Raw genomic sequence first — 12,039 nt, 5'->3', positions numbered from 1 at the left:
GCCGTTTTCAGAATTCATTGCTCTTCCGTCCCGGTGAACTCACCCAGCATCGCGTCTATATCCGCCCAGTCAGGATGCTGCTTTTAGTGTCGTTTCAAATCTTTCAGCGACCCCGAGCGGATCGCTCCTATACTCCTGAACGACACATTTCCACTTGTCAAAACCGGCACCTTAATTCCAATGGGTCCCCTAGAACCCATTGCTTGGTTGGCGTTTGGAACCCGAAGGTCCTTGAGGTCCCTTCCAATCCACGCCATTCCGTGACTTCTATGACGACTCGTACGATGATTTCTGTGACTTCTAATCTAGGACTGCCATAGGGCAGGCTGTCGCCTCTTCACCTGCAGGCGTAAGCATTGTACTGGTAGCCTTTGCTACCACGTAGTTTCTCCCACAGGTGCTCAGTGCTGGAAACTCCCCCTTCCAGCTGCTTCCTTCCCTCGCCGCCTGCCCTGATTCAGGGCAGGAGCCTAGAAGAGCTCAAGGACAACTCTTCACATATCAAGCCTCCCCAGCCCTTCCCTATGCACTAGAACCCCATGGAAATGCTCAAAACAGCTGCTTTTGCACAGGGTGTCTTTATTACTCACAAAGCGGGGTCTTCCAGGGGACCCCAGCCCTGCTGACACAGGTAACCGGGGCACTAGATGGCTATGGGGAACCCCGAGAACCGCGGGCATCTGGGGAAGAGACGCCGTCCGTGGGAGAGCTGCTGGGACACGTGGGCCAAAGGGAAGGGTCTGTGCGGATTTTGCTGCACAGCTGTTCAAACTCCGCTTCAAAGGAGGAGGGGAACGGGCTGGATCCGCTGGACACATTCTTCTTTTCTTGGGCAACTACGGCATCTTCTGTTGCCTCTCCCAGCTCCGCTCTGCCTTCACCTCCAGATTGGCCTCTCTCCCGGTCACTCTCAGGATGAGCTTGTCCTGGAGCTGTCTCTGCCCTCTTGCACACTCTGTGAGAATGAGTTTCAGAAAGCACTACTCACTGATGGGAATTAGGAGGACACTTAAAAGACACCGCAACATTCATCCGAGCAGCATGCTGCCAGCAGCTGACTTGGCCGCCCAGGATCCCGGCGCCACAAGTGCCTCCTTGCCAAATGCAGCAATTAAGTGTCTTGGGGAAAAGACAACTCACGGATATTTGTGCCACATCCACGACACAGCAATACAGGTCATCACCAGCCCAGACAGCAGCACAGTTACAAGCACTGTGATCACTAGGGTGAAGTGCACCTGCAGAAACTCCTGAAGCACAGCCCTTGTGTTTTTCCCAGCATCCACCCCTGAAAGAAATGAGATAATGCTGCATGTTACCATCACCTGCGCTACAGATCATCTCACTGTGCGCTTCACGGACCCACGGGATTTTCTTTTTCATCAGAGGCTACCACCTCTGTCTCTGGTGCCTAAGCACCAGGGGACAAAAAGGACTGCTTCCACTTCTCGTTGGGCAGGGTGAGGCTGCACCACCACTGCCCATGTATTCCTCTGGGCCGAGGGCTGGCGCTCTGCCCTGGGCTCTGGGCTTTGGCTGCGGGGAGCACTGCACAGCAGAAGCCCTCACACTTTCCCCAGCGCACGTGTCCTGAGCTCTTCCTCAGGACACCGCCCAGGCTGAAGGTCAGCCTCGAGCCAGCACAGGGCACAGCCGCAGCCAGCCCAGGGGAGAAATACTCCTGCACGCTCCTACCACACAGGATCCAAAAGGGCAGAGCTCACAACTCTCTGTGAGCACTGGGAGGTGAGCGGCGGCGTCACAGAGGTCTGCATGTACCTTCTCGGGCATGCTGCTGGAACAACTCACCAAACCCCACTGAGGTCAGCCATTTTCAGAGAGCCACCCCGGGCTTCTTTTACATGTGCTCTGTGCTCATACGCTCAGGTTTGGCTGCTGACCTGGGGTGCAAGAGCAGGCAGGAAGAGCCTGCAGGCACACACTGACTCTGGTTAGTGACACTGGATGACCACAGGACACAAATTACCTGGCATGCCAGTTGTCGGCGCTGTCTGTGTTCCTCTGGCCGAGACTGGCAGTGTGGGATGGCTGCCAAACCGCAGCGCGTCCTGTGCAGATGGTTGGTCACTTCCTTCCGAAAGAAACAGGACAGTACCATTGGATGCGACGTCCTCTCATCAGGAACTGAGCTTCTCCTACCCTGAGCTCAGGCAAAGTCTGCAGGTCCCGGCCCCCCAAAGCCACTGCGACCCCCTCCGCTGCCCAAGGGCATTTGGGCCCTCCCAGGAATTGGAGGGTGCCAAAACCTCTCACGCCTCCCGAGGAATAAGGCCCCTGGCCAGGGCCCTCACGCACCGTGCTGGGACCATCACCAACCATCCTGTTCCACCCATCACAGCCAGGCACCTGCACGCTCAAATTCAAGCTCCGGCAGAACCATCTCCAGAATCACCATCTCCACCTCGTTTCCAGCATTAGCAAAGACAGCCACCCCTGCTTGGGATGCTCCTCCTGCCTTGAACTTGCTCAGCAGCACAGAGGGCTTTGTTCAAACAGGAGCACAGCACTCGCCACTTGCTGCCATCTGGGTGCCAATGTCTGCACAAAGCAGCTCTGACAAGTTACGGTCGTGCTGGGCGAGCAGCTGTCTCAGGGTCTTGGCTGGATGCAGAAGTGCCAGCAGACCATCTCTGGAGCTTGACAGTGCCTGCAAGGTCTTACACGGAACACCACCACACCGCGGCTCTGAGAGATCCCTTCCTGCCGTGCAGGCTACAGCTTATCCACCCATGCATATCAGACCTCAGCTTCCCAAGTCTCACAGTGAACACACTCAAGTATACCCACCACGCGCTGCCTTCTCCATTTCCTTCAGGAGTTCCTTTAGCCCAGGAGATGACCTCGGGGAGTATCTCCCTCTTCTAGATGTATCCTTTCCTCTTTCCGGACCTAACACAACGTAGGAAGCTACATCGCCTGTGCCGGAAGTTTGGAAGATCAGCGGGGAGTCAGTGAAGTCAGTAAAGATAAACTACTTACCCCTGGGATTCCAGCGGGGCTCCAGCACAGGAAAGAGCTGAGGACTTGGCAACGCCTTCCCTGGCCGCACTTCTGCAACCAAAGGTCCACAAAAAGTTTCCATCACACACAGCGGCATAACTGCGCTGCCGAGCATAGCAGGGGATCGCGCAGTGCAAGGACATACACCACGCAGGACTACGCTCTCACATCTGCCGAGAGACCTGGCTGACGTTTGGCCTTTGCGCTGTCAGCTGTCACAAAGGATCTACAGAGCCATGACATACCCATGTGAGATGACGGACTCCCACGCATCCTGGATCGCAGAGGGGAAGCTGGATCACCTACACCTCCAGTCACACCTGCAAACACAGCACACAGCAACTCTCATTAAACATTCTTGCGGCCAGAATGACAGAGGAGGCAATCAAAACAGGGGACTCCTTCATGACACTGTTCTCTCCCTTCCACTCAGGAGCATCTTTGCAACAGTCCCCGGGTGCCTGCAGTGGCACCGCAATTGTGGCAAAACTAGCCACGTGTGGAGCTGCCCAGAGGAAAGCTCTCCCGCAGCTCGACCCAGCTTCACACTCAACTGAACCCTGCCTGCTGGCTCTGCAGAAGGCACTCGAAACACCTCACGGCTGGAGTGGCTGGCAAAGACACCTTTGCAAGGCAAAGCACGCCACGCACACCACTCATCCTGACCCACATCCTCCCTTCTCTTCTGCAAAGGGAGTACGAAGACACACTTCACTTGGAAACAACATGAAAACCTAAGTGCTCCCCCCTTTTGCTGATCTACCTACGAGACTGCACTGAGTCTCGTGGACCTGATTAAACTGAGACTTTGACAAGCCACTGCCTGGAGACACAGCTGTAATCGAGGGCACATGAGAAACGTTCCCACTGCACGCTGTGATCTCCCTCTTCCTTAGGAACCAGCAGCGTCTGGAAGGGGCTCCGGTAATCACCTGCCATGCGGGCGCGGCATGAAAGATCCAGAGGGGCACACAAGCCAGCTGACCTGTTGGCTTTGGAAAGCTGCTGAAGCAGCATTCCAAAGAGTCTCTCCAGGCCACGTGAAAGGACTCTCAGGGACCTCACCGAAGAACACTCATCCCCTTGAGGCTTCATTACTGGGGGGCCTCGGATGCACAAAGGCCAAGCCAACACCACACTGGGAGCATGGAGCGCCCAAGAAATCGTAAACACCCATGCTTCTCACAGAGAAGAACCCGCTGGCCAATGAAAAGACGAACCACTGCTGAACCATCACAACCAAATAGGAACAAATATCGAGAAAATGAAGACTGGAGACTTACCTCCAGCATCCACACCGGGCTCAGGGACACGATTCCACGCTGTTGATTGACCAAGAGGGCCTGCAGGCACAAGCGGGATCAGACACAGGTGAGAAGAGCTTCCACTGCACACTGGGGCCTACATTTCCTGAGTGACCTGCAGGGTCTGGCGCTGGGTCAGGGAATGACCCACATACCAAGGCCTGGGTGCTCTCAGCTGATGGCAGGGGTAACCATCCCACTCATATGTGGCAGCTCTCCAACTAACCAAACACTTAGGACTTATCTGTGCAAGCCCTTCAAGGTGTAAGCACATTAGGAAGACCTTGACAGCATCTTCAGTAAAATTACCAACAGTTAGGGCATGCATCGTTCTGCCGTTGAGGAAACACACGCTCACAACTTACCTCTGGGTTTCCCCTGAGGCACAAAATCCGGATCCAGGCGACCATCCGGAAACGGAACACCAAAGGCGCCATCTAGAATCAAGAAGAACAGACGAGACTAGTTCCCATTGCATGTTGCCATCTTCTCCCTTAGTAGCAGGAGGTGGGTCAGGTAACGGCACGGAAGAAAGACTCGGGCCGTGATTTCCAAAGTTGCAGAGCAGCCAGGAGGACCTGTTGGCTGGCACCCGGCAGCTCACAAAATACTCTCTCCACATGCCTCATGGACCGCGTGGAAGAAGATACAGCCCCTCGGGGCTTTCTTACTGGGAGATCTCTCACGTACACAAAGGAAGGTCACACTGGAGGAAACCATGCCTGTCTCTTCCTCTGGGCCGCGGGCCAGGGCTGTGCTGAATACTGGCATTCGACTACGGGGAGTGCCATGAGGCTGGGTCAGAAACGCTCACGCTTTTCCCAGCACACATCCTCTAAACTTCCCCCCTACGACAACTCCCAGGATGAAGGCTGTGCTCCAGCCAGCAAGAGGCCAAGTCACGGCCCGACAACGGCTGGAACCAGCCCTGGGGAGCAGAGCTGCCACGGGCTCTTTCCTGGCCCCTGAGGTGCTGCCCATCACCATCGGACCACCATGGAAAGCAGGCCCCAGGGAACCGTGCTCTGGCACCACGGGGATACAGCCTGACTTTTGGCCCCCAGTGCTGCTCACTTTTGGCCCCCTCTCTGCCCACCCACCTGCTCCCGGTGCTCGCCACGGAGCAGCAAAGCTCTCCCGGGAACACACGGCGGTAAGGAGGAGGACGACAACGAGACGGACAGGGGCCACGGACCCCCACACTCGTGCCATGCTGCCACCACAGCTGCTGCAGCCACAGCAAGTGCTGCTGTCGAGGCAGGCACACAGTGATCCTGTAGCTCGGGACAGACGTCACAGATGGGCGTTATGACCTCACGGCTCAGCACAGCAAGGTGGGGCACTGCGACTTCACGGCCTCGTGATGCTGGGTAGGAGGCTCCCCGTGTGCCCCTTGTCTTGTGATGCGCTGCACCAGGGCTGCCTGGGGTCGCTGCTTGGGGCACCTCTGCTGGGGAGAGCAGGGGCTATTTGGGCGCAACCGTGGCAGCGAAGCTGCAGTGCAGCCACCTCCCCCAGGGAGCACATCCTGTTGGGCAGCTCAGGAGGGTGAGAGTCCTCCCAGGGTAGGCGCAGAGCTCTGTCCCTTGCTCTGGGCACCATCACCGTGGGGGACCATTCCCTGACACCTACAGAAAACCACAGCTGACGCTTGTCACACTTACATCGTAGAATCACAGCACCATAGAATGCCCTGGCTTGGAGGGGACGTTAAACAAGTGGTACGTCCAACCCCACCACTGTGCGCAGCGATGCCACCCACTGGGCCAGGCAGCCCAGGACGCCACCCAACCAGGCCTTGAACACCTCCACGGACGGGGCATCCACAGCTTTGCCGGAAAACTTTCATAGTGCCTTGACAACCTCAAGAAGGAATTTCTTCTTGCTCAGCGGGCCCAGAAGAGACGCAATACAGAAACAGGGTCTGCAACAAGGACGCTACTGCACAGGATATCCCTGAATGTGAAACTTGCCCTGAAAACCAAGCAGATAAAGCCTCACTAGCACGGAGGATGATGTCTGAAAAATAAATATGGGGAGGTACGCTATATGACCTTCCCACAAACCTGGCAACTTATGCGTCATGTCCTTGCATGTTTTTTCAATACACCGCATTGACTCTCCTTTGTCCGCATCTGTTTGCACTTCTTCAGATTGACAGCTCAAGATGAGCGCCTCCTATGAGGAAACTCATTACTTTCCATCCCATCATTTTTAATCAGTTGCCATAACCCCAACGGTTACGCAACTTGAGGGCTCACAGCATCTCCCTGAAAGGAGGTTGTGACCAGGTGAGAGTTGGCCTCTTCTCCCATCTCACTGTCAATAGGATGAGATGGAATGGCCTCAAGTTGCGCCAGGGGAGGTTCAGGATGGATATTAAGAATAATTTATCCTCAGAGAGAGTGGTCAGGCACTGGAACGGGCTGCCCGGGGAAGTGGTTGAGTCACCATCCACAGAGGTGTCCAAGAAATGTTTAAATGTTGAACTAAGGGACGTGGTTTAGTGGGGAAGCGGTGGTAGGTGGGCGGTCGCACTCGATCATCTTGGAGATCCTTTCCTGCCTTGGTGATTCTGATTCCCTCTTTTCCTATCGCTGTTACCTGGGGGCACAGGCCAATCCCCCGCTTTGCCACAGCCTCCTCTCAGGGATTTGTAGAGAGAGAGAGAGAGAGAGAAGATCTCCCCCGAGCCTCCGCTTCTCCTTATCTTCTACTCCTACGGTCCACCTACTGCCAATATTGCCCACTAAACCACGTACCTTAGTACCACAGCTAAATATTTCTTGAATAGCTCCACCAATGGATTCCTGAGGGTCACCACCGGTCTCTGCCTTCACAATGAGCGACAATGGTGGACGGCAACCACTCAGTCTAACTGTCCAGCTAAGTCAATTAATGGACCACTCAATTGTCCATCTGTCAAATCCACGTCAGTCCAGATAGATGACCGCAGAAGCTCAGGCTTCAGCCTTACCCACTAATGCTATAATGCCATCGTAGAAGAACAACAAATTGGTCACGCATGATTTGCCCTTAGTGAAGTAAGGGCTGTCACCAATCACCTCTGTTTTCGGCTTGCTTTACTATAGTTTCCTGAAGACTTCCTTCATAATCAGCTGACAGGCCTGTAGTTCCCCACGTCTTCCTTTTGGCCTTTTCAAAAATGGGGTTTATGTCTCTCCTTTTCCAGTCACTCAAGTTGTGCCAGGGGAGGTTCAGGGGAGATATGAGGAAGAACTGATTCTCTGGAAGAGTGGACAGCCACTGGAATGGGATGCCCGGGGAAGTGGCTGAGTCACCATCCACAGAGGTGTTCAAGAAATGTGTCAATGTTGAACCAAGGGACATGGCTTAGTGAGGAAACGGTGGCGGGAGCTGGACGGTTGGACTGGATGATCCTGGAGGTCTTTTCCTGCCTTGGTGATTCTGATCTCCGCTGTCCTGCCAATGCCGAGGAGAGTGAGGCAACTGGAGACAGGACGAGGACTGGAAACAGGTACCAGCTCCGAGAAGTAGGCAACCCCCATCCCGACCATCCTCGCTTCCCCAGGGGCCTCTGCAAAATACGTTTGACGCCCTGCAACTCGAGGGAGAGGCGAGTGAGGGTGCACTGGGAGGTCCACCCGTGAGCTTGCCTTGGGTGAAGCAGTCAACCGCACGCCTCAAGACTGCCTCCACCCAGAAGGAAAGAAGGCTGGTTGTCAGAGGCGACTCCCTTCTAAGACGAACGGTGGGCCCTGCATTTCAGCCTGACCCTACCCGTACGGAGTTGCGCTGCCTCCATGGGGAACGGGGCAGGGATCTTGCTAGAAAACTTCTGGTCTGATTCGCCCCTGAGATTGCTACCCCTTCTTGATAGTTCAGGCCGGCAGTGACGAAGCCGCTGAGAAAAGCCTGAGGACTATCAAGAAAGACTTCAGGGGACTGCGGTAGGTAGTAGATGGAAAGGGCGTGCAGCTGCTTTTTTCTTCTATACCTTCAGTGGCGGGGCAGGATACTGAGAGGATCAAAAAAACCCACCTCATAAATAAAAGCCTTAGAGGTTGCTGCAAACACAGGAATTTGGGTTTTTTGACCATGGGGCAATTTACCCAGCACCTGGCACGATGTCTGCAGATGGAACTTGCCTGTCTCTAAGGGGTAAGAGCGCCCTAGCCCAGGAACTGGCAGGACTCATTGAAAGCTCTTTAAACTAACTATGAAGGGAGAAGGGGGCAACATGAGGGCCACCGGGGTTGAGCAGGTTGTTCGAGGGTTCACACCAAACTGGATGGGTGAAAAGGGTGGAGCACAAAGCGACGGAGAAGAGCAGGAGGATGTTCTAGGGAATCCTAGATCCTCCAGAAAAGAAAGGCCGTGAGACAGGAAGCCCAGCTGAAGTGCCTTTATGACAACACACACGGCCTGGGAAATAAGCAGAAGGAGTTGGAAACACTGATGCACTTGGAAAGTTGTGACCTTGTTGCTATCCCAGAAACACGGCGCGATGACCCCCATCACTGGAGTACCACCACGGAGGAGCCGCCTGCCACGGCACCCACCTCAGCTCCTAACAGCACCTACGATGCTGAACGTGGAACGGGAGCTTGCGCCAAATCAGCCCTGTCCGCTGCTCACAGAACCAGAGAACAGCCAAAGTTGGACAGGACCCACAAAGGCCACCAAGTCCAACTCCTCACCCCACACAGGGCCACCAAAATGCAAACCCGAGCTCCGAGAGCATTGTCCAAATGCTCCTTCAGCTCCGACAGCTTGCTGACGTGACCACCGCCCGGAGGAGCCTGCTCCTCTGCCCTTTCTTACCGCACACGGTATCACAATTTGCTTCTAATGCAGCTCAAGGACGGGATCCTATTCGGAACAGAAAAACACAGGAAGACATTCCTAACTGCAAAGACTGCCAGCCACGGCAACACACACACTGTGAAATCCCTGACACTGCTGATTCAGAAGACCACTTAAGAGAAGCATTTGCCCGCAACGAGCTGCGACTGGATTGAATCCTGCCTTTGAATCAGGACCTTGCATACTGCAGACCCAAAGGCTTTGAACAGCGTCATCAAAGCAGGCAGAAATGCCATCTGCTCCGGACTGCTTCCAGCTTTAAAATCTCCCTCTCCCTCCCTCCCTCCCTCCAATCTACCGAGGCAGCCGTTACGACGCAACAAACAGAATCACAGAAAACTTCAGCCCAGACTCGTCCCGCTCAGTGAAATCCAGAGCAACTACACCTTTACAAACATTCCTCCTTGCCCGCTCCCCCAGTCAAACACAGCACCAAGGCACGTTGCTCCATTCCTCACCTGGGCTCTTCTCGGTACAAATTCCAGCGCGGAGTCCTCACTCACACACCTGAAACACCAACGCACAAAAACACATCAGAAAAGGGAACGCATTCGTACGCCATGAAAACACAAAATCCCCTCCTCAGAGCTCACAAGGCACCCTTCTTTTCCCCACTTTCCTTCAGGTTCAGGCGCGACCAATCCCAACCGCGTGACCAGCACTCACAGCTCTCACGTAGGCTGCCAAGCAGCAACCACGGCCACTTTCACCACCTGCCTCTGCCAGAAGCTCACAGATGGCACAGCACACCGCGCTTGCGTCCTGCACGAGCGCCACTCCTTCTGCTCATCTCTCTCAACTAAAGCAACAAATCATGTCCCCACTCAAAACGGGCTCCCAGACCTGCCCAGTCCACAGCTGCAACTTTAGGCAAACCAGCTGGCTGCACTTCAGCGTTACAGGGACCACAGCACACCGGCGAGTCACGGCTTGGCATCAGGCACGCCGCCCTCTGCGCTTACTTCAAGGCAGCATCCCTAGCCGGTACTCACAGCTTTACACTTGCACGTCCTTCCCTGAGAGGAAGCTGCCCCCCGTGCCCCGCAGCACTTGCTGGCACCGTGCACATTGCCTCTGCCCGCATGCCTCCCTCTGCCTCTGGAACACGCCAGCAGGAGGAGGCAAAACAACTCCAGGACAGCACCTCCCATGCTGACTCGCACTATTTCTTAACTGTGCCATGTCGCTATCAGGACGTTACGGGGACTGACCTACTGGCAAACAAAGGGAGGCCTTCCTGCTGCACCGCAGAGCGCAGCAGAGCACAGCCAGAGCCGCGCCACAGAAGCCAGGCGGACGGGGGAAGAGGGGGGCTCAGGCTCTGCCTCGAGGCTTTGCTGGGGAACACCACAGGAAGACGATGCCGTTGCCATCCTTGCTGCACCATCAGGCCCCGCCACCCACAGCTTCGTGCTGTCGCGCTCCGGGCCTGAAGCAAAACTCCACAGAGCGACGCCAAAAGCAAAACTTCCCATCCGGACGGAGCCCCGCGCTTCCCGACGCCATCTCCAAGGCCCGCCACCACGGAAACAACACACAAACAACAACGAGAGCAAGCGACACGCCAGCTTCCCCTCCACGGACCAGCGAAGAGCGACAAAGCACGACAGCTCCCGCCGCACGACGGAGCACGGGGCTGCCACCGCCCTGCCCAACGCAGCCGCGGCGCCGCCTGGGAGCCGCCCCGCTCGCCCCGGCCTGCGCTCCGGCACCCACAGCCCTCAACAGGCCACGCAGCCCGCCTGCGAGCCGGGACCTGCCTCCGGCTGCCGGCAGCACCACCAGCTCCTCCCCCGACGGCCCCTCCATGCCCCCGGACTGAAGCCCGACCCCGTGCCCAGGACACAACCCGCTCCGCCCGGCCCCACTCACCGCCCGCCCGCCGCCGAAGCCGAAGCCGACGCCGCCATGCCGCGCTGCCCCGGAAGTGCTCTCCGCCGCCACAAACCACTTCCTGGCCCGCCCCTAGCAACCACCTGCGGCGTCACGTTGCTAAGGGCGGCCTGGCAGCGCTCCGGGGACTGCGGGAGGAAGGGGGGGGCCGGATTCCTCTCGGGTGGCGCCGGACGCATGCAACTTTTCCCCTTTCCCTTCTCCCCTCTCCTCTCCTGCCACCCTTTTGGTTGCTTCATCTGCCAAATCATTTCTCCATCCTCCTGCACTCGTACCTTTCGGATGACTTCCGCAGTGCTTTCTTGCAGTTTCTCACGCCTTCTCAGGCACTTCTATCAACTCCCAGATCTCAGGAGTGTGCTTGATTCCTTTCCCTCGAGTTGGTAACAGCCCCCCTCCTTTCCACATAGCCCCATGACTGTGTACAGCACCAAAAGCATGCTTAGAAGCAGACCAGACATTAGCTCTTTTGCCTTTAGCCAGCTTGAGGGCTCTCATCAGAGCAATCATTTCTGCCTTCTGTGCTGATGTCCCAGCTGGCAGAGGCTGTGCTTCTATTATGTCCCGATAAGCGGTAACACCATCTCCGACTTTGCGCTGACCTTGTTACCCCTTGTGTGGGGTAACGCTGCCCAGGGTAACCGAGCTTTTCTTCCCGAATCCGGGTTTTCCCACTCAAATGCAAACCATTTTTGACGTGCTGCAGCCAAAGGGAGGCACAAAAAGGCATCTTTCAGACCTAACACTCTCAAGTAGTTCCTTTCTGGCTTGAGTCTACTTAACAGTGTATAGGGGTTTGCAGCTACTGGCTGTAAAGCTTCCACAATCTTATCTATTGCTCTTAGATCCTGAACTCATCTATGGCCTTTCCAAAACAAAACGGAGGACAAAACCCTCCATCTGCCCTTGCAGGCCTTTGGGTGAGGCCCTTCGGGCACTCACTTGAGCCTGGACGTGAGTCCTAGCCGTTTTC

At 55.9% G+C, this 12,039-nt stretch overlaps 1 protein-coding gene across 19 annotated transcripts; it reads right to left on the bottom strand.

The window, feature by feature from the left end:
• Positions 1–562: 562 nt before the first annotated feature.
• On the bottom strand, positions 563–11,096 carry LOC101751423. 19 transcript variants are annotated; one of them, XM_046906136.1, is made up of 12 exons: positions 10,758–11,096; positions 9,632–9,680; positions 9,132–9,179; positions 4,691–4,762; positions 4,481–4,580; positions 4,305–4,364; positions 3,267–3,341; positions 3,001–3,072; positions 2,809–2,928; positions 1,988–2,092; positions 1,141–1,288; positions 563–955 (listed from the first exon to the last, which is right to left on the bottom strand). In XM_046906136.1, exons 7-12 carry the CDS (start codon positions 3,292–3,294, stop codon positions 652–654), a joined length of 777 nt encoding a protein of 258 aa, XP_046762092.1. In that variant the 5' UTR covers positions 3,295–3,341; positions 4,305–4,364; positions 4,481–4,580; positions 4,691–4,762; positions 9,132–9,179; positions 9,632–9,680; positions 10,758–11,096; the 3' UTR covers positions 563–651. The 19 variants fall into 19 exon arrangements, 14 of the variants coding, with proteins under 14 accessions (XP_046762092.1, XP_046762089.1, XP_046762090.1 ...); XM_046906133.1 differs by having other exon boundaries at positions 11,046–11,096; XM_046906134.1 differs by having other exon boundaries at positions 10,385–10,826.
• Between the last annotated feature and the right edge of the window lie 943 nt (positions 11,097–12,039).

Source organism: Gallus gallus, unplaced genomic scaffold (genome assembly GCF_016699485.2).
Source record: "Gallus gallus isolate bGalGal1 unplaced genomic scaffold, bGalGal1.mat.broiler.GRCg7b scaffold_42, whole genome shotgun sequence".
Lineage (NCBI taxonomy): Eukaryota > Metazoa > Chordata > Aves > Galliformes > Phasianidae > Gallus > Gallus gallus.
The sequence above is the reverse complement of the archived record's forward strand: the minus strand, read 5'-3'. Positions and strand labels throughout refer to the sequence as shown.

Excerpts from the sequence above, each read along its gene's own strand:
- LOC101751423 (XM_046906136.1), bottom strand. The coding sequence starts at position 3,294 with ATGCGTGGGAGTCCGTCATCTCACATGG. Across the intron at positions 1,289-1,987 it reads GCCGACAACTGGCATGCCAG|GGGTGGATGCTGGGAAAAAC; the intron begins GTAATTTGTGTC and ends CATTTCTTTCAG. Across the intron at positions 956-1,140 it reads TGGATGTGGCACAAATATCC|AGTGTGCAAGAGGGCAGAGA; the intron begins GTGAGTTGTCTT and ends TCATTCTCACAG.